This window comes from Nanorana parkeri, unplaced genomic scaffold (assembly GCF_000935625.1).
Source record: "Nanorana parkeri isolate BGI_ZX_2015 unplaced genomic scaffold, ASM93562v1 scaffold464, whole genome shotgun sequence".
NCBI lineage: Eukaryota > Metazoa > Chordata > Amphibia > Anura > Dicroglossidae > Nanorana > Nanorana parkeri.
The window spans coordinates 245,124-266,133 of NW_017306732.1; the positions used below are offsets into that span (position 1 = coordinate 245,124).

Sequence of the window (21,010 nt, forward strand, 5' to 3'; positions counted from 1 at the left end):
TCTCCCAAGAAAACATTTGCTCATGAAGATCCTATTGGGCATGCTCCAAGGCTTGTTCTTGTTACTTCTTGATCAATTATTTTGGACACAGGGGAATCACTCTCTTTTTAACAGATTTGTAGACAGGAATTTAGGTGCTGTCTCCAAGCCAAGCGCATAGTTTTATTCCTGTGACCATTCAAAGCACCAGCCAGAGGGTGGTGTTCAAAGTATGGGGTACCAGGTGATTTAAAGTGCAGCTGAGATCTCTCTGTCTACTCTTACTGTATTGTATTTCTTGTTTTACTGTACTATGAACAGTGCATGCCTACGTGTGGATTGAACACATTCTTTTTAGACAAATGACATACATTTTAGACAAGTGATATAATTCTGTCTGTGTCCAAGTTATGTAAATGCATTAAAGTACACCACATTTCCATCCCACATCTCTCCATAGCTATAGAGGTAAAATGTTTATGTTACCATAATACATTTTGGTCTTGATTCTGATCCTAAATTGCTAATACTTAAGTTCAGCAACTCATAGCAACTAATCAGAGTTCATTCTAATGAATTAAGACCAGGACAAGATGGATAGTGATGGCCTGCCATAGGTTTCTGCTCCTAAAAAGTGGCACTTGGGGGTTAAGAACTCTTCTGAATAAGGATGTTTTTGTGTATAAGTATGTATGAACTTCAGTATTCCGGTACTGTTCTTACTAATTGTTTTTTGATATCTGAAGGCAGGTGTTGTAAACTACTGAAAAGCCCACCTTCCACACCCAGAAATTTTGCTAGATTTTAAGCTTAGTTACGTGCACTTTCTTGTTCCTTTTTATTGTATATAAAAAATAACAGGTGGTTACTTTAATAATTCCAGACATACGTATATTCATGTGTTATTAACACAATCATCTGTTTTAGGCCCCTAAACAGGTACTCCACATTCCATTTAGTGTAAGCACTCCACTCTTAAATATCTGTTTTGCCCATAACTGAGTTCAACTTTACTATTATTTAACCACCCTTTTTATTGGTTAAAAGGGGCGGTTATAAAGCTGGGCAGCTCATTGGCACAGGCAAACATCCAGGACCATGTCGCTTTACTTATATATAAGTCATAAAATGTAAGCACATATAATGCCGTTGAAAGGGTTGTCCTTGATAGCATACATCAGATGGCCCCTGAAATTGATTCTTGCTAACTATAATGTGCCCAGCTTGATATGACTATTCGCAAGGGACCGAATAGACTATATGCATGGTTTTGACATATTTATACATTTGAAATGGCATTTTTTGTCCCTTTTTCTTTTAAATTGTTGTGCAACAAATATTTACATTATTAGAAAAGAAAACTTTGGTGCAGTTCTGCAGTTTTGAAAGCCAGGGATATTTCCAGAACAAAAATGTCAGTAGTAAGTGTTAAAAATTTGGATCTGTCCCTGGAGATTGTGGCCATTGACAGCACTGTTCTGAAACTGATACATGGTAACTGGTCACAGTCAGTGGAGGTCAAGATGAATGTGGATACAATTTCTTGTAGCATGTGCGTTCCTAGAACAAGGTCAAGGTTGTAATAGGCATTGCGGAGAGAACTGCAGTGCAGGTGCTGAGTGTGTGCTGTTGGGATATACATAGATACAAAGTTATATTGTCACATGGCAAATTGTGAAGACTATCAATTCCATAGATAGAAAAGCTGTCATTTAGCCATGCATAGGAAAATCTGAGCTGGCCAGACCAGTTACCCTGAAGTTACTGTTTCTTGGGCTTTCATTTGAGCAAATGTTTTCAAGCTGGCTTTAGACTTTAGATATTGATTCATTGTGCATGTATTACCCCTACAAAGTAATACAAGACTTCTGCACGGTGTCCTTTGTGTCTGGATGATGCCTTCCAGTCAGTGGTGTATACTGGTTTGGGGCAGCCCTATGCAAAATAAAACTCGGCGCCCCCCCCACCCCACACTAAATGTACCCCATCTGGCTGTGGTCTCAGGTGGGCTCTGCAGGGTTTGTGGTGGGCTTTGCAGGCAGCAGAGCCCCCTATGGATTCTGCAAAGCCCACCACAGATCCTGCAAAGCCCCCTACGGATCCTGCAGAGCCAACCAAAAGGTATTGCACAGCACACCTGAGACTCTTTGGTGGGCTGTGCAGAATCTATGCTGGGCTCTGCCAGCACAGTCCTCTTACCTTGCACGGCCTGACCTCTTTGGAACACGGCCTCCTTGTCATCTTCGCAGCCCGACTGGAGCTCCGGCTACGCCTCCCACCTCCACTGTCGGTGTCTCTGCCATCTTCACCCCCCGCCTCTTCCATCTCTGGGGCCACTCGACAAATTTTCTTCTCTCATGAGGGCCACTTGCCAAATTTCATACTTTAAAATAAAATGTAACTGTATCCGGTGTGGTACTACAGACACCAATATACACACAATAAGGCCCTATTCATATCTGTATGTTAAGGTGTGATTAGGGATTCCTGCATCAGAAACTTGCGTTTTACTGCAACAGAAATCCCTAATCTGGTGTTTACAAGTGGCAGCTGTCACCTATTCTAGTTAATGATCAGGTGACAGCAGCTCCATTTAAACGCCTGCACACCGCATGTAATGATACTAGGGCTGCAACAACTAATCGACATAATTGATTATTGAAAAAGTTGTCAACTTTTTCAATAATCGATTAATCGGCTAACTAGGAATCTGTCGCCCAAGGCAAATGCCTTGTTTGCCTTGCGGCAGATACGCCCCTGCTTCCAGTGTCATTCTTGCTCTGCCATTCTTGCATTCACTTCCACTATATTGCACACCACACTATCTTTTTTTTTCTTTTTTACTTCCACCGGTCCAAGCTTGCTCCTGTGATGGACTACAACCTCAATACAAACTAGTAGTCCTTCACTGGAGCCATTTTTTAAACTTTATTTTATAGTTTATCCGATTAACCGATTAATCGAACTTAATAATCGGCTAACTAATCGATTTTGAAAATATTCGTTAGCTGCAGCTCTAGTTCAGTTTAAAAAGTAAATGTTCACTTAGTTTAGTGCACAAAGTAAGGCTCTGTTCATGAATATTCAATTATGTGTATGAGAAATTAAAAATCTAGAATGTGCTTACTAATAATAGGAGTGACAATTGAAATGAACACAGGTTCACCTAATTTAGGACCATGTCACATTAGCAATAATTTCTCTGGAGAGTTGTCGTCTAGTCTAGTCATCACTAGTCTGATGTTGCCCTAAACAGTGTTGCTAAGAGACCACTTACTTTCTGCTACGGTGTTGCTGCCTTGTTGGCCAAAACCAGCAAGATGTTGCCTTGTTGTTGCACCCTTGCTAGTGAGGGGGCTCTACAGTGTTTTGATCAGCAAGGGAGCAGCCCCTATTAGGAAAAGTGCCTGTTGCAGCTTAGTTATTCTGCACCTTCAAAGGTGGCACCAGTCACATGGCCCTCATTAACCAAAGTAAACATTCTCTACTCCTTTAGTAAATCAACCTCATTAAAGGAGAACTATTGGGAGAGTAAAATACACACTTCCTAATAGTTTGAGCCGGTGTGTGACACTGCAGCTATCACATGCCGTTTCTCTAGCTTGAGAACTGAGCAATCATAAACCACTGATCACTCAGTCAGTCATCACTCCCCGCAGGGATTCCTTCCTCCCCTCTCTGCTCCTCCAGCACTCATTTGAGTAACAGACAGGGGAGGGGTGGGTACAGCTGGCTCTGGGTCTAGAGAGGCAAAGCCAGCTGTCAATCAGGCAGCGGAGTGGATCCCAATGAATATTGTCGGGATATTTCCCAGCTGCAGCACAGCTCTGCACTGATAGCACTGTATGCTGACTTTGGGTCACAAGAGTACATTAGTAAATGTACTTATGTGACCCAAAAGAGAAGTCAGTAACCCCCAAATGGTTCAGTAAATAATTTGTTTTTAAATATAGTATGTATTCTTTATTTGCTACTTCTGTGTATTGGTTCACTTCTTTTATTATTGTTTACTTTGGATCTTAAAGTTCTAATTAGACATCATCTTGGAGTATTAACATGTAGAAGCAGCTCCAGCAGGCTCTGTGTTACCAGCATTTTTCAAGCCAGTAGCAAAGTGCTACCGTTTTGTACCTTGAGGATAAGGAATGTATACAGGAATCTGCAAGATGCTAGGATTAAAACTTTGATAAATGCACATACGGTCGACCATTTAGCCAACAGAGTTAAGTCTTTTAGAGATTGCACAGTGTGTAACAGAATATGTATAACATACATGATGAAAAGAACAATAAGAGTAGACTATATTTGTAGTAAGCCATCTCAATTTAAATAACTAGTCTTTATTGACTGAATGAAGAGGTTTGCTTACACATACATAGCATGTCTTTATGTATTAGTTATTAAAGTGTTTATTTGCTTTTCTAAAAAGGATATCTAATTAGAAATAAAAGACTTCCTCATCAGTTCAAATTTACCTCAATGCAGTTGTACTGTTGAGAATTTAAGCTTGTAGAAACTTGAAATGGATGCCATACTGTGCCTATCCCCTTGTACAGCCAATATTAGTTTGAGCTGTCTGCAGATTGGGTACTGGTCTATAAAGGGAAACAATATAATTTTATTTAAATATACTTTTTGCTGCAATATTCACATTGGGATGGACTGGGGTTCATGAAAAGCGCTACATTTAAATCCATCCCTCACACTGTACATCACCATCCATACCAGTGCTGATGCAGCTTCACCGGCTCATATTATTTTGATCGATTAAACCTGGATAACATTTTATCTTGAGCACGTAATGTTTACCGAGCCAAAGACTGCTTGAAAATCTACTTAGCTGTCAGCTACCTTCAGTTTTTCATCTTACCAATCTATACATGTACATCCTGAAATGTGGTTACTTGCTACAAGGGCTATACATATGTTTGGTCAGATAACTAACAGATTGGCAGCTTTAAATAGAGACCATATGCTTTCTACTGTATGGGGAGACTAAAATAAGACTTCACCTTCACTGTGTATGAAATACAGTAATTCCTCCACTGGACGTAGACATTTACATCCTCATAACTGTTATAGATCAGAACAATTACAACGGCCAGGAAATGCATGGTGGGAACTCAGGGCCTGTTGATTTATTTCTTACATAAATTAATTGCTTTGGCATTATACATTGCAGAACTTATCCCAAAATATACAATGACGGATGAAGTATGTGCATACAGAAAATAGTTTCCAATGTAAATAAACTGGAGGAGAAGCATTTCTTCCAGAAAACATTTAATGTAACCAGAGTTATAGACGTTGAGCTCATAATAGTCCCTGCTGGCTGCTGCATCAGCCCATCTTTATCTCTATGGTGTACTGCAGAGAATGTTGTTAGTGGCTATATTTAAATTATTTATTTTAAAGCGGACCTTTACACTCAAAAATCTAATTCTAGCAATGCATCCCTCTATGTATGATGATTAATAATAACATAGACGTGTCACGTGTAAAATGCTGTGAGTATGAAATACTTACACTTTCAGAGCATTCACTTCCTGCTTTAAAGGGGCAAATTAATTCAGTTTGCCAAAGCAATGCACACTGGGATTGCCTTGTCATCAGCAAAGCATTGCTGGGAAATCTCATCTGGAAAGGCATTTTCCTCCCCTGAGATGATGTGTATGGTCACATGTCTAGTCACATGTGCCAATTTTCAGGAAGTAAAAGGTGACATTTTTGACTGACTCGTGAGACACCCTAACATTTGTCAAGCCCTGGATATGGGTAAAGTTCCACTTTAAAGGAGAACTAGGAGATGAGTGAAAATCACTCAACCTCATAGTTCGAGCCGACGTGTGACAATGAAACTGTCAAACTGTCACGGTATATCGCGAGCTGTAGCTCACGATATACTGAGCTTTGGGTCACGGGAGGATGCTACTTTATGTCCTCCCGTGATCCTTAAGAGAACTATGGGGAAAAGCACTTACCCCATAGTTCTCTTTTAAGTTTTCTTCACTGTCTTGTAATGTCGGGATATGTCCTGGCTGCGGCGGTCTCAGTATATCGCGAGCTGTAGCTCACGATATACTGAGTTTTGGGTCACAGGAGGATGCTAGTTTATGTCCTCCCATGATCCTTAAGAGAACTATGGGGAAAAGCACTTACCCCATAGTTCTCTTTTAAGTTTTCTTCACTGTCTTGTAATGTCGGGATATGTCCTGGCTGCGGCGGTCTCAGTATATCGCGAGCTGTAGCTCACGATATACTGAGTTTTGGGTCACAGGAGGATGCTAGTTTATGTCCTCCAGTGATCCTTAAGAGAACTATGGGGAAAAAGAGAACAGCTCAACTCAAAGACCATATGGGCAAATTTGAAAAAACCTGGTCCCCCTGGATTGATATGTACTACCCCTCACCAGCCTCTCGCCGACTCTGTGTTCTATAAATGACCTTCATGCGTCGCACCTTCAAGTAGCCCGAAAAGCTTTCTCACTCATCCCTCCCCCCCTCTACCTATCTCCCCTATGTATCCCTTTGTCCTCCGTCATTGTCTTGTCCTGTCAGTTTGTTAAGCAGGGTGTAGCAGTTTGACACGCTTGGATACCCCGAAGGGGGACATCATAGGCTACCTTTTTAATTAGAGTGCATTACCTATCTCTACATGCTGGGACACCACCGGCACCCTTGTGAAAGGGGACGGGAGCTTCATTTGCTGAGAACACGTCATGTCAAATAGTGGTGGAGACATTTCCACTGATATCGGAGTAGAGGAAGGCTTTACACCAGTGTCCTGTGTTTGGACCCTATACTTGTAATATGTAAACGCTGTCCTGCCTGTCCACACAATACAACAGTCCCCTGTAGTTGTCATCTTTTGTACTACCGTTGTCTCAATAGCTGAGCGGCATTGCCCCTGTTTCTCTTGTCTCCGTCACAAGTATTCTACAGTTTTGTACCCTTGGCACTTACCCCAACCACTTGTGTATTTGTATAAATGTATGTGAAGACGTCTTCTATATTTGTAACTTAATAAAAAACTTTATTTGGAGAACTATGGGGAAAAGCACTTACTCCATAGTTCTCTTTTAAGTTTTCTTCATTGTCTTGTTTTGAAAACATAGCCTGCTTTTTTAAACAACAACTCCACCCAACACTATATACACTATAGTGCCAATGCTATATAGACACTGGTTTGTTGATCATTCACCAGCATAATCTGGGGCAGCACAGTGGCTTAGTGGTTAGCACGTCTGCCTTGCAGCACTGGGGGTCTCTGGTTTGAGGGCTTGTTCACACCAACTCCGGACCAGATCTGGACATGTTTCTGCAAAAGTGGCCATATAAATTTTTAATGCGTTCTCGTGCATTTTTTTGTCTCAGTTGGTTTTGCTTGTTTTTTAGGCACGTTCCAGTGAGTTCTGGTGCATTTGCATGCATTTACTTGCATTTTTTGGCATTCCAGACCAGAAAAGAATTCAGCATGCTGTTCTTTTTGAATTGAAAGCTGTGGAATTGGACACAGTAGTGTGAACTAGCCTAATTTTTTACCAGTACAATTACTGTGTATGCATTTTTGGTCTACATAAAAAAAGTTCCGGTCTATATCTGGTCTGGAGATGGTGTGAACAAGCCCTGAATCCCAGTCAGGACGCTATCTGCATGAAATTATCATGCTCTCCCTGTACTTGTGATTATTTCCTTCCTGTCTAAATTGGCCCTAGTATATGTGTGTGCATGAATGAATGCATACAAGATAGGGACCTTACATTGTAAGCTCCTCGAGTGCAGGGACTGATTTTAATGTACAATGTGCAGAGCTCTGTATAAATTGGCAGCGCTACAGAACTACCTGTACTGATAGGAAAAAATAAAAATAAATTCTATGTGAAAGAAGTATTATTTCCTTACAGCAGTTTGTGTATCTGCTTCTTCCTACTCTATCTATCAGAGGAGTGTGACACCATCATGTAGACCTACATAGTTAAATGGTAGTTACAGTAATCAGTCTGGTTCAAAGAAAAGACACATAGTACTTTACTGTGATTAAAAACCTATATAATTTTCTCATTACAGAAAAAACCCAACTTTTTGTGGATTTCATTTCTTAATTCAAAACCCTATAAAAAACACAAAACAAACAAAACACATTTGTTTGTAGTGTATGTGAATAATGTTCCAAGTCAATAGAAGCCCTGTATCTACAAGCTGTATATTGTCAGAGAATGACAATGTACAGTTTTCTTCACTTCCTATTCATTCATAACTGGTGCATAGTAACTCATACTATGTCCATTTATTTAAAAAACACTCAGAGATCACTGACTGTTTTTATACCGCTCTCCATCCTGGATCAGCTGTCACAGGAGGGCGACCCTGCGTTGAGCTCGTTCTCATTTGACAGCTGACCCCTCCCCCGCACCTCCGGCTCAGGTTGCTGTGACAGCTCACGGCTGTCTCCGCCCCCACATCGCTCTCCATCCTGATCAGTCAGGGGTGGCTGATGGAGGCGGTGCAGGAGTAGAGCCCAGCCACCTGTAAAACGCTGTGTGTTCTCCTCTACCTCGGCCTACTCTGACAGTTGCTCTCCTCCCTGTGGGATGCTGCGCTGTTGCCAAAAGTGCCATTTTTGGCCGTTGTGTTTTGGCGGCCGAAATTTTGGTGCATTCCCGTTATTAATGCTTGTACATAATTAGCTGATGGAAATCAGCAGAGTTCCCCCCTATTCACTAAGCGAAGGTGAAAATTCTCCTGCAAATTGCAAATTCCCTTGCAAAGTGAACAGCCTATTTGTCTTTAGTAAATCAACCCCACTGTGTCTAAGGGCACCTGAGTTGGGGAGTGGTTCCACTAGAACTGTTTGCTTTCTTCTCCTGTTCAATACCCTGATGTTATGAAGCTCTTGTGATTGGGGTTATGATGCGATAGGTCATGCAGTCCTTATGTCTCCCCACCCAGTTTGGGAGATCTGAACTTTTGCTGACCTTAATTTTGCATTGACCCTGCCAACATTAGAAAATCTAATAAAGGCCAATTCCAGGCAAAATTTTTGAGATCGATTGAGGATGGAATGAAACCCACTGTATGCCAACTTTTTGTTATTGCTGTCTCTATTTGGGAGATCTAATGTGTGTCAGACAAAGTACAAGTAAAGGGGAATCTTCTTACTACCTTTGTATTTGTTGGTGTTAAAAAGAACAGAAAATTAGGGATTTTTTTTTCTTGAATGAAATTCTAGCAGTAAGGGCATGTTCACACCAAAATCCGTTTTTTTTAAATTAATTTTTTCTCTTTATTTACCAATCTTTATTTTAATTAGCATGTCCTGAGTGGACAAACATCTATGTATTTTTTTTAACTTCTGTTCTTTTACGCTGTGATTACATCAGTTTTAGTTCTGTTACGTTACATTGCAATGAAAAAAAATAGAGCATGCTTTGCTTTTGTTTCATTCAACTGCAATGGAACAGATCGCATAGTGTGAACTGGTGTGTGAACTAGTCTAAAGGTGGCCATACACTTTACAACCCTTACAAGACTTTTGTCTTGCGAGGGTTGTAAAGTACTTAAAAAAAATGTACGATCTGCCCATCTTGGACAGGCAGATCGTACTTGCGATCATCGCAAGCCCGCCCCCCGCGGTCTTACGATGACTGCAATGAGGGGCGGGCTTACGATGACTTCAAACGGGCTGTGTGCTCGTACGATTCCCGGCGGGTTTTCTAGCCTGCTGGTTCGACGGAAGATGTGCGACCGTACAGTAGAAATGGTTGCACGCCTTCCATACACTGCTCGATTCTCGCACGCGCACACTGCCCGTTCAGCATTGCGGTCATCGGAAGCCCGCCCCTCAGGGGGGCGGGCTTGCGATGATCGAGAGTACGATCTGCCTGTCCAAGATGGGCAGATCGTACGTTTTTTTAATCACTTTACAACCATCGCAAGACTAAGGTCTTGCGATGGTTGTACAGTGTACGGCCACCTTTATTCACATGCATTAATTTTCCGGTGGCCTTGCATCAGCATCCATTGAAAAACAGATTGCAATGCAATGGATCTAGTGTGAATGGGGCCTAAATGTGGTTTTCGTTCGAGAAACACCATTTATTCCAAAATTCAATGTTACAATAAAATGAAATTTTAACCTCTTGCCGTCCGCCCGTAGTAGAAAAACGGACGGACGGCACTGCTGCATTGGCGGGCACGCACGGGCAGAAAAGACCCGTCCAATGCGAACACCCGGTACCGGGTGTTTCACATATAGGCGATCAGCGGGTCCATAGCCCGCCGATCGCCTATATGCGCTCGTTCGCGGCATGCTGATCTCCTTGCTGATCTCCGTCCGGGCTGTGAATGCAGAAGTGATGTGTATTACATCACTTCCGCATTCACCTGTCAGTCATCTGGCTGCTATAGCCAGAGAGAAGAAGCTGATAAAGCAGATCTCTGCTTCATCAGCTTCTTTTGGGGTCCACAGGTGATATTAGGGGTCCTAGAGAGGACCTGTCAGTGTGCAGTGTTGTCAATAACAAAAAGTGCAAAAAAATAAATATAAATAAAAAAAAATAAAAGTAACATATAAAAAAGTAAAATAAAATAAAAGTCACATATAAAAAAAGGGGAAAAAACCCCCCCAAAATGTTTAACTCCCCCACCCCCACGTTTACGCGCCTATAAACGTAAATACACGTCCGGTGCCCCAGCGCGCAAAAATTACAATTGCGCTACACATGTTACATATCGCCGCGAACGTCGCAGTGAGAGCAATCATTTTAGGGCCATCAATCACTGATAACACTAAACTGATGAGCGGTAACAGCTTTTAAAGCGTCGCCTATGGCCAATTTTGGGTATTATCGTTTTTTGAGGTTTCGCGCGCGCACGCAATTTTAAGGCTTGACATGTTTGGTGTCTTTTTACCCGACGTGACCCCGTCTTTTATATTTTACCAAAAAATTGGGTAATAATAAATGTTTTATCATTTAATATAGGGGAAACTGTTTTTTTTTTTTAAATTTCGGTGATTTTTCCTTAATATAGTAAAAAAATAAAAACCCCAGTGGTGAATAAATACCACCAAAAGAAAGCTCTATCTGTTCCCAAAAAAAGGGTATAAAATTCATTTCAGTACAGCGCTGCATGACGGAATAAATGTCAGTCAAAGTACCGCAGCGCTGAATACTGAAAAATGGCCTGGATGGGAAGGGGGTTTAACACCACGGATGTCAACTGGTTAAACGATATTTGTCAAGCTTCTGATGGCATTATTTTTCATATGAACTTTTGGATCTGTCAGTGAATGGCCAGTTTAACGAAGGTTTTTACCATTGGTCACCAGACATGTAAGTTGCGAAAAAATTTGGTTGGTACGGATATTTCGTTTTTTCGGGATTCGGATCCGAAATTCAATTCGGTTCGAGTTTCGGATTCGGACGCAATCTGAATTTTCATTAGTTTCGGATGAGTTTATGAATATTTGTTGTGAATACCACAGAAAACCATATACAGATATTAATACTAAAGCTGAATCTTCTAGACCCAAATGGTATTCGGGATCCGAATTTCTGGATTGCATTCGAGAGCTCCTGAATACCATTCGGGTCTGAGAGCCTCAGCTTTAGTAATATATGGCTCCCAGACCCTAATGGCATTCGAGTCTGGGAGCCATATACATACTGTATATTACTAAAGCTGAGGCTCCCAACCCCAATGATATTCGGGAGCTCCCGAATGCAATTCGGAAGTTCGGTTCCCGAATGCCATTCGGGTCTGGGAGCCATATACATATATTACTAAAGCTGAGGCTCCCAGACCCGGATGGCATTCGGAAGCTCCCGAATGGCATTCGGAAGCTCCCGAATGGCATTCGGAAGCTCCCGAATGGCATTCGGAAGCTCCCGAATGGCATTCGAAAGCTCCCGAATGCAATTTGGAAATTCGGATCCTAAATGCCATTTGGGTCTAGGAGCCTCAGCTTTAGTATTATATGTACATACAGTATATTGCTCCCATGTTGCCGTAACGAAAATTTGTGTTCAGACCCATTCGGATTCATTAAACCAAAAAACATGTGATTGGCCAGAAAAATTCGGACGTTATCCGAAATTCGTAAACAGAAATTCGGACACATCCAGATTCAGAAATTCAAATGTGTCCAGATTTCGGAAAATTTGTCCGAATGATTCGGAACGAAACAAACCGCACATGTCTATTGGTCATTTAAAAAAAATATTATTGTTTGAAAATGGTCTTTAAACAATATCCTAACTGTATAATGAGCATCCAAACTTTTAATCTTGTACATAAAAAGCTGGAATAAATAAAAAAAAGATTTACAGTATCTAACCCCACCTACCCATGGTTGTATTTCCCTTTAAAAGCAGACAATAACGATAATTGATCTTTTAAAGGGCAGTAAGTATTTTTCCTGGTTCTCCTTTCTGTTTGCTCAGATCAGTAACTCTAGGTAATGGTTCCAAAGGTTAACATGATTCATGCTATGTGTCAAGAAGCTGGATGAAGTGAAATTAAAAGGCATCTGACACTTTTCAGTCACATGGCAAGTGTCCTGCCTTCGAAAGTTAATCGCTCTTGCTTCATATTTTAGCACAGAGGCAATGATGTGTTTGTCTAAGAGGATTGGTGGCCAGAAATAAGTCAGCCTCTAATCAGACACAGGCCTGGACTGGGCACTTTGCCATGACATTTATTACGTGTGCATTTCTCAGCTACCAACATGGCTGCTTACTGCAGAGCTGGAGAGTGATCTCTGGGAGAAGTCAGGATGCTTGGCTCACTTTGAAGCTCTCAGTGCTGGACATATAGGATATATCTGCCAGGGTCATCTTTTTCACTGACATGTAACTAGTCTTCTATACAAATGGGCAATGTGTGTGGATGTGTGCGAGCTGAGAAGGAGGAACACTATTTCGATCCTACAAAGACTCCTTTTAGTCCTGGAAAGAATTCTTCAGGCAGAAGATTTTTTAGAAGAAGAAAGTCAGACAAAAGGAAAGAAGCTGAGAACTGCGATGGAGCAAAGGCTACAGAAGTTGCAACAGAGAGTAATAGAGACAGATATATTCCTGAGGATTTCTTTTTGGGTGTCACTACTAAAACATCGCCTATCGTACAGCGATCCCCAAAGTATGTCTCCAGCATCCGATCCGCAGGCGCGGACAGCCTGGCACCACTTCCCTTGGAATCATACAGTTCAAGCAACGCTGAACCGACTGCCGGACAGGAACGTTGTCTGGAAAACATCAGTTTTGCTGTGAACAGAAATCTTTCTTTACCAAACATTCCAAATAAATTAACATTCCTTCCCAACACAGATGCCTGTTATGAGAAAAAGACATCCAGCCTAAGCTCTATTGACTGTATTATAGAACAGGGGAGGACTAGTACAAATAGCTGTTGTGATGCAAATGGAGAAAGTGATGGAAACAGACAAGAGCAAGTAAAGAGCAGTGATTGCTTGGTGTATGCTAGGTATTACAGTGCTGCAGAGGTAGACAGGCCTTCTTATGTGCCTACGTTGCCCCAGGTTTCAAGAGACGACATGCTGTTCTCTTCTTGTCCAGCAGTTGTACAGGTAAATATGACAGGCTTTAAATAAACATTGTTTATGCTATTTCCTGTGATTGTGACTCTGTAAATACACTTGTGAATATTTTTAATTGAATTCAAAGTATTCTAATGTATATCCATTGCTGTACCTTGTGCAGTTGTAAGGTAACTTTGACCTTCAGGTGGCTGTTTCTGTTAAACAAAAGCAAAACCCAGTAAAGGACAGTCATACTAGAATTTATAGCACTGCTCTCCACATTTGTATGACCTTTCTTTGTTGTAAATGTGTGCAGAGAAAACATGAACCTATACTGGCAGGGTAGAAGGTTTATCACAGAGTGCAATGTTATATACTTCCTTTATCTGTGATGGATCTACGATTATAAGTGGTTGAATGAATTGCAGGCACCTGACAGAATACAAGTCCCTTATCAGCCTTACTGCAATGTAAACGTTTTAAGAAAAGCAATAGTTCTCTTCAGAACTGAAGTGCTGACATTTGTCTTGACAGACCAGGCAACTTTTAGTTGCCCATAGGTGATTGTTACTGATCCGTCAGGTGTTTGGACCTCAGCGGACACCATCAGTAGACTGATTTCCGGGGGGGGGGAGGCTGTTGATCAAACTCTGTCTTTTTTTCCCTATCAAGGATGTCTGCTGTAAACATTGCAATTCATAATTGCAATGTATATTAACAAACATGTCATAAAACTAGTGGGGAAGATTAAAATATTTCATGGTAAGATGATTTGCAGATGTCTGACTTTCATCTGTTTGTGGGGAAATTCAGATTCTTTCAAGCAGAGTCATTCTTCAGAATTTGTCGGATGAGCTTACCACCCCTATATACTGTTACAGATGGCCTTGTGCTTTTGAAATAAAATGTACTTTTGTATTCTTTGAATGTATTGTATTACCTTATGGTATGCTGTAACATGGTTTGTTTAATCTACTCTGGGAACTTTCATTTATACTATTTGAGCTGTGTTAGCAAGTAGATTCACACTCGCATTCATCTGGGCTGATGCTCTGGTCTAGCAGCCAAAACCTCTGGTGTATAGTCACGGATTCCACACAAAGTGTTGACCTAAAGCATAAAAGTAAATATACATAGTCCAATAGGCAGTCCTGCAAAAGGCTAGCCAAAAATGCAGTTTGCAAAAAATCATGTTTTTAGAAGTTGAATTGAAAAATATAATTTGATTCATATCCTGCTTACAGGTAGCCTTCCAAATGTGTCTTGGGACATTAAAGTGGACCTTTACCCCCTTTGACTACAAATCACATTTTTGTTACACTTCCTGGTCCACTTTGGCACAAATGATGTAATTGTGCCCAAGCATTGCATCATGGGAAAGTTACATCAGCAGAGCATTGTTGTGAAATCAAATCTGTAATCTCATGAGATCTCAGGGAAAGGCATTTTCCTTCCCTGAGATGATGTGCATGGTCACATGTCCTAGTTACATGTGCCAGAGTTCCAAGAATGGAGATCTAGTAACCTGCTGTTAGCTAAAATGGCCACTGTCAGACAGTATGCAAACAAAACAAAAAAAGCCAATTATCTAGAAGTATCTGTTAGTGCAGTGGTTCTCAACCTGTGCAACCTCAGGACCCACATTTGTCCTCGGTCATTAAGTCGCGACCCAGGTCGCACTGCAATGGAACGCACAGCAGTATGGGCTGCTGTGCTGGAGCTCCATCCATATGTGCATTACTTGTACAGCTCCCATGAGCGCCTGTACAGTAGCTGGGAGCCAGAATGTGATGTCATTACAGTCCAGGCACCTCTACAGGACATGCAAATGAGCTATAAGCAATGCACGTATGGATGGAGCTCCTTCATGGCCATACCCCCAGCCCACCGCACCTCGAGTTGACACTCGGTGCCGGGCAGCATAATTTGATTGGCTGCTCGGTGTAAGAATGGACAGTGCTGCGCTAGGGGGAGGCTGTGGAGCCTCTCACCTAGAAAAGTGGAAGGCATACGGCGACCCACTGAACACGGGGTCGCGACCCACTTTTGGGTCACGACCCACCAGATGAGAACCAAGGTGTTAGTGGATTGTCATTACTAAACATTTCTGAAGGTGCCTTTGTTGTTATTTTGAAGATATGGGTAAAGTTCCTCCTTAAATGATAGCTGTGCTTTAAGTACAGTTTTCCTTAGTATGCCCAGATTTCCTCCTCCCCTTTTAAAGCTATACATGGCTCGAATTTTGGCCAATTCTTGCTGAATGAGCTGAAATTCGAGCAGTTGTGGCCCTGCCGGCCGAAGAGTAATTGCATCATATCAGAGGTGCCAGCAACTGTCTGAATACAATAGCCAGCTGTGCAGATTCCTCCATCCTTGCTGTCTAACATGAATGGGGGAAATAAGTAATTCCTTAGGGCTGAACAAAAGAAATCAACGTGTTCCTAGCTAGCCTTAGTCTCATACTTGCATGTCCCTGCTCCACTGATATATCCACTGTACGGTCCATTGGGTGCCACACAGCTTTTTCTTAAAATTCCCTGAGCTGGGCTCTTCTCTGCCAAAATCTCTTTTCTTTACTATAGAAAGGCGGTTCAAAACTTGTCTGTGGTCTGCCTTTTCTTAGTAATGAATGAAGATTGCTGTGCGCATACACAGGAATTAAGTATAAGATTTGAAATGGGTGCTGGGGGAGGTTGCCAGGGCCTAACAATATCCCAATATGTATCTGCATGGCAGAAGGCTGTCAAGGCTGCAAGTAACCAGGAAGTGAATATGTTTTTTGTTTTCAAATTATCTTCTAAATGTTACAGTTATCCTTCAATGTCATCAGCCTTCCTCCACCTTAGCTTTACAGGAAACAATCTTTCGTAAAACTATGCATCCCCTGATCCTTCCGGACCAATGTTTTTCCTAGGCCTTATGCACATGGGTGTCTGGGGATTCCAGCCTCAACAACCTGCAGATTCTTGAGGTAGGAATTCCAGGTGTGCCCATTCAGATGCGGCCGATGTGCCCATTCAAGTTAATGATGGTGACAGCGGGCGCATCTGTCCATTCAGAGCTGTAGCTAGCTCCTTTTGCGCCCGAGGCAAGAAAAGAAACTTGTCCCATCCCTCCCAACAGGCATGTGATGTCACCCAGTGCCTCGCACGCGTGGCATCATGTGATGTCATGCGCCCCACCTCCAGGATGAGTTTTTTATTTTTTATTATTTTTTATTTATTTTGTATTATTATTTTTTATTTTTTTTTACTGGTGGGGGGTGGCTTCTGAGAAATATTAGGGGTCTAAACAACCCTTCTGATATTTCCCTTTTAAAACAGAAATTGAGGACACAAAGCCCTCAATCTCCTTTTCTGCAGTCTCTGTTCTAAATGAATAGAAAGTACAGATGCTTTTCATTCATTCAGAAAATATTTACTATCAAGCAGTTTTCTGAATGGGGAGAAGCCTCTGTACAGAGTGCTACTCCCCATTGAGAAACTCATAAATGAACAGTAAGTGATGTAAAGTTCATTCATAATTGGGGACACATAGTACTATGTGTCCACAGTTATTTTTACTGGAATGAACAGCTGATCGCTCCAGCGTTTGCTCTGCACAGAGGATTGGTACATATCGCTGCAACAGCAGCATGGTCGAGCTGTGCGGAGGGAGAGAGCCGCCAGCTGTCAGATCCTGGCTGAGCGGCTCTCTCTCTCTCCTCACTGCTCGGCCATGATGCAGCCACAATCACCATGTCATTAACTTGAATGGGCACAGTGGCTGCATCTGATCGGGCACCTGGGGATTCCTGCCACAAAAACCTGTGGATTCGTTGGCAGGAATCCTCAGGTTTTTGTGGCAGGAGTCCCCAGGCACCCATGGTCATGAGATCATATATGCAGTCATAGCTGAGCAAAAACAAAAAGAGAAAAGGAGAATACTGTCCATAATTATGTGTAAATGAGCATGAAGATATTTTCTCAGGAACCATAATAGTATCTTAGCATTTGATCTCTGTACAGTTGTCTTTTCTAGTCAAACTTTGTGCCCATGGCAGACTTATTGTACCACATCTGTTGTAGAAGCATGTGCACTGTCTTTAGCAAGTCCTTTGAAGAAAATCCTTTCAAGCACACCTTTTTAATAGACTGTGTTATAATTGTTTCTGTATTGCTTTATAGATTTCTGACATCCACGTTACTGGAGAGTCAGAAGATATGTCAGCCAAAGAAAAACTTCTTCTTTGGACAAAGCAAGCTGCAGAAGGCTATAGTGGAATTCGCTGTGAAAATTTTACCACATGCTGGCGAAATGGACGACTCTTTAATGCCATCATTCATAGATACAGGTGAGTGTATAACATTGTTTGCTGCGAATAGGTTCAGGGGTGTGGAATTCCTATCGCCCGACGCCCGGGACAGGCAGTTTCGGGCGTCGGGCGAGTAGTTTTTTTTCTACATTTAGCCAGGCTGCGGGCAAGCAGCACGGCTAAATGTAGTGTGGGAGCCGTTTTGTACAAGTGGGTTTCGTACAAGCCACAGAATCACACACCACCGCCGATCGCACTGGCGGTGCCATTATTGTCTAATGGCAGCCCAGTCACGCCTGGCAGATTGCGCGGTTTACCGCCACAATACCTCCCGTGCAATCAGACATAATCACGGTTGAAAACACTGCATGGTGCGTGTTGCAAAAAAAGGTACATGTACTTTTTTCAGTGATTGCCACACGGATGTAACTCCACTAAAATCAATGGGGCCGCGCAGCAACTTCTGCATGCAACCGCACACGATCGCCCAAGTCCGCACCAGCCCTAAAGGGTAAATTCACTTTCTCAGGTAATTTGGAAAAATTTAATTACCTGTTCAAATCTGGCCCCCTCCCCCTCCCGCTATACTTACCTTTCAGGCAACGGTCCTTCCCATCCGCCAATATGGGTGTGCTATCTGTAATTGCCATGTATTCTGAATTTCGCTCACAAATTGCAAGCACTCGTTGATCAGCGCAGTCACCTGACGCCACTGACCAATGAGAAGCTCTTCTTGGCACTGCTAAATACGGTTTGGGTAAAATTATAATTTTTTGTATCAGGACAAGTAGATTGTCATGAGGGACAAGTAGATCGGGCCCCCGCTTTAGTCCTTGGTCAAGTAGTTTTTTCAAAAATGTCCACACCCCTGAGGTTTCTAGGCTGTAAATGACTTGTTATCTTTCTGCTACTATTAGTATAAACTATGTTCAGCAGCTAGTTAAAGCCTGACTCCAGCTGAATCTTTTTATATCATTTTGGATAGAGCGGAGTAGGGTTAGAGCCTCTCTCTACTTTTTAGTGCCATTTGTATCTCTGTTGGGGAGATTTTCCCTCACTTTTTGTCAAGACAGGAACTGATAGGATATTTCTCAAACAGGGGCACAAAAAGTAGGACATTTGTAGTAGAGTTGGGAAAGGTGGGAACGTCTGACAATGTTTTATTTACTGTCCGTGCCTTCCTGTCCCAACCACAACCAAGTACCCTGTGTTTTGTATGGATGTTACTTGAAAAGGAAGTGAGGGGAAATCTCCCCAGTGGAATATACAGACAGAAATACAAATGTGAAAGTCTTAGCTGATCCCCGCTTGAAAACTACAAAAAAAATGCCTGGAGTCAGGCTTTAAACTTTGCCTATTGTCTAATCACCTCACTGAACTAGAGCAAGTAAATCTGCCTGGTTTAAGGCTGGCAGCAGAGGGGCTGATTTGCAGTTGATGGATGCCAGCTGTCCAATTTGCCACAGCTGATCTAACATGTTTCATAAATATCTACATATATTAATATAAAAATAAAACTGTTTGTGGTTCCCTAAACAATACCAACCCAAAACACGAGGTTTATGTGTTGCTATCCCCAAGGCTAGAGAACTAGCTGTGTGGAGGTCACTGTTATGTTTCTCTATAGTTCCACTTCAATTGTTTATAGCCTGGTGTCGTTAAGGGCTTATTCAAACCATGGCTATTGAGCTGTGTACATCGGCTTAAATCAGCCGTACATCGGCTGCCTTTGGTAAGCCTAACATGCTCTGCATGTTCGTCTGAGCCAAAGTGCAGAGGGACTTCGACTCAGCTGATCGAACATCTAGATCGACTGAGCCGAAGCTCCGCAGCTCACTCGCTGCCTTTCGCCCCTATTCACATAAGGGCCGAACGACAGTGAGTGAATAGCTTGGCGGCATTCGGCTCGGCTATTCTGCTCGTAACCTCCGGGGTACCGACCAGATGACAAAATAAGTGAATGAGAAGAATGAAAAAAAAAAAAAAGTTGGAAAAATATTTTTAAAATGTAAATAAATAGGAAAGTTAAAATATAAAGATATTTTAAAGAAGAAAAAAAGAAAAACAATTGGGCGGAGCTAGCAGTGACAGCTAGCTCCGCCCAACTGTTTCCGATTGGCCGACACCTGCCAGAGTCTTTTAGCAGGTCCCAGCCAATGAATAACAACTGGGCGAAGCCAGCCATGACGTCATGGCCGGCTCCACACAGTTATTATTGTTTATTGACAGATCAGCATCCCCAGGTCATTTGGGGACGTTGATCTGTCACTACAACTGGGTGGAGCGAGCCTGAACCGAATTGGTTCGACTGAACCGAAGAGCAGAGGAGGCCGAAGAGAGCTGAAGGATCAGCCGAAGCTAAGGCTGTATCCTTCGGCTCCATAGTGAATAACCCCCATAGTGTTAACAAGCTCTAGCTAGGAATGGAATTTATTGAAAAAAAGATCACTTAAAATGGTGTAAGGTAAAAACAAAAATACCAGAAGGTCAGGATATTCAAACCTGAGTAGATTGTGCTCAAACCTGAGAATATTGTACTCATATCCAGTCCCTCTTTTCACTTATGCCATATAGAGTTACAGTGTAATAAATTAAACATGATGGGGATGTTTTAGGCATTGGTAAACTAAATAGTTGGCTAGAGCAGTGGGATTATGTTTGGCAAGTTGGACAGCAGTAGATGACTAAGACATTAAAATGGTAGCATGAAAGATCATGCATAAAACATCTCTATGAAATGACAATATTGTTTTATTACTTGTGTTTTAATATTTGTGCACCAAATTATAAACTTAGAATTATTTTATATGTGTAGCCTCCATCCAATAAATTCCATGTTTCCTAGATGGTCATAAAACATTATACAGTAGCTGTTAATTGCGATCCCAGTGTAAGCCATGGTACTTTTTGGTAATTTGATCCTTGCAATTGAAGTGGTTGAGACTTGCTTTGTGCATTAATATTGATTATACTAATGGTAATATGAGTTGAACATGAAGAATGGAACAGGTATGTAGAAGTGAATTCAAACTGAACTCCTGATATGATTTAGTGATTCTAAAACAATCAAAGCCATTGGCTCAGCATTAGGGTCATACAACCAACATTTTCAGAAAAAGTGATCTGCAGTGGCAGCCCCCATGCTTCTCTAACTACATGTTTCCTTTATAGCAGTTTCCTCAGTAGACCTTTTCATTGTG

General features: G+C 41.8%; 1 protein-coding gene across 1 annotated transcript in view; it reads left to right on the top strand.

Annotated features, from left to right (window-relative positions):
- Positions 1–21,010, top strand: part of DST (dystonin) — a 404,726-nt gene that overhangs the window by 162,159 nt on the left and 221,557 nt on the right. Inside the window, exon 9 of the mRNA XM_018560544.1 lies at positions 17,683–17,849. Within this exon, the coding sequence (XP_018416046.1) occupies positions 17,683–17,849 (167 nt within the window). The remainder of the gene's footprint in view (positions 1–17,682; positions 17,850–21,010) is intronic.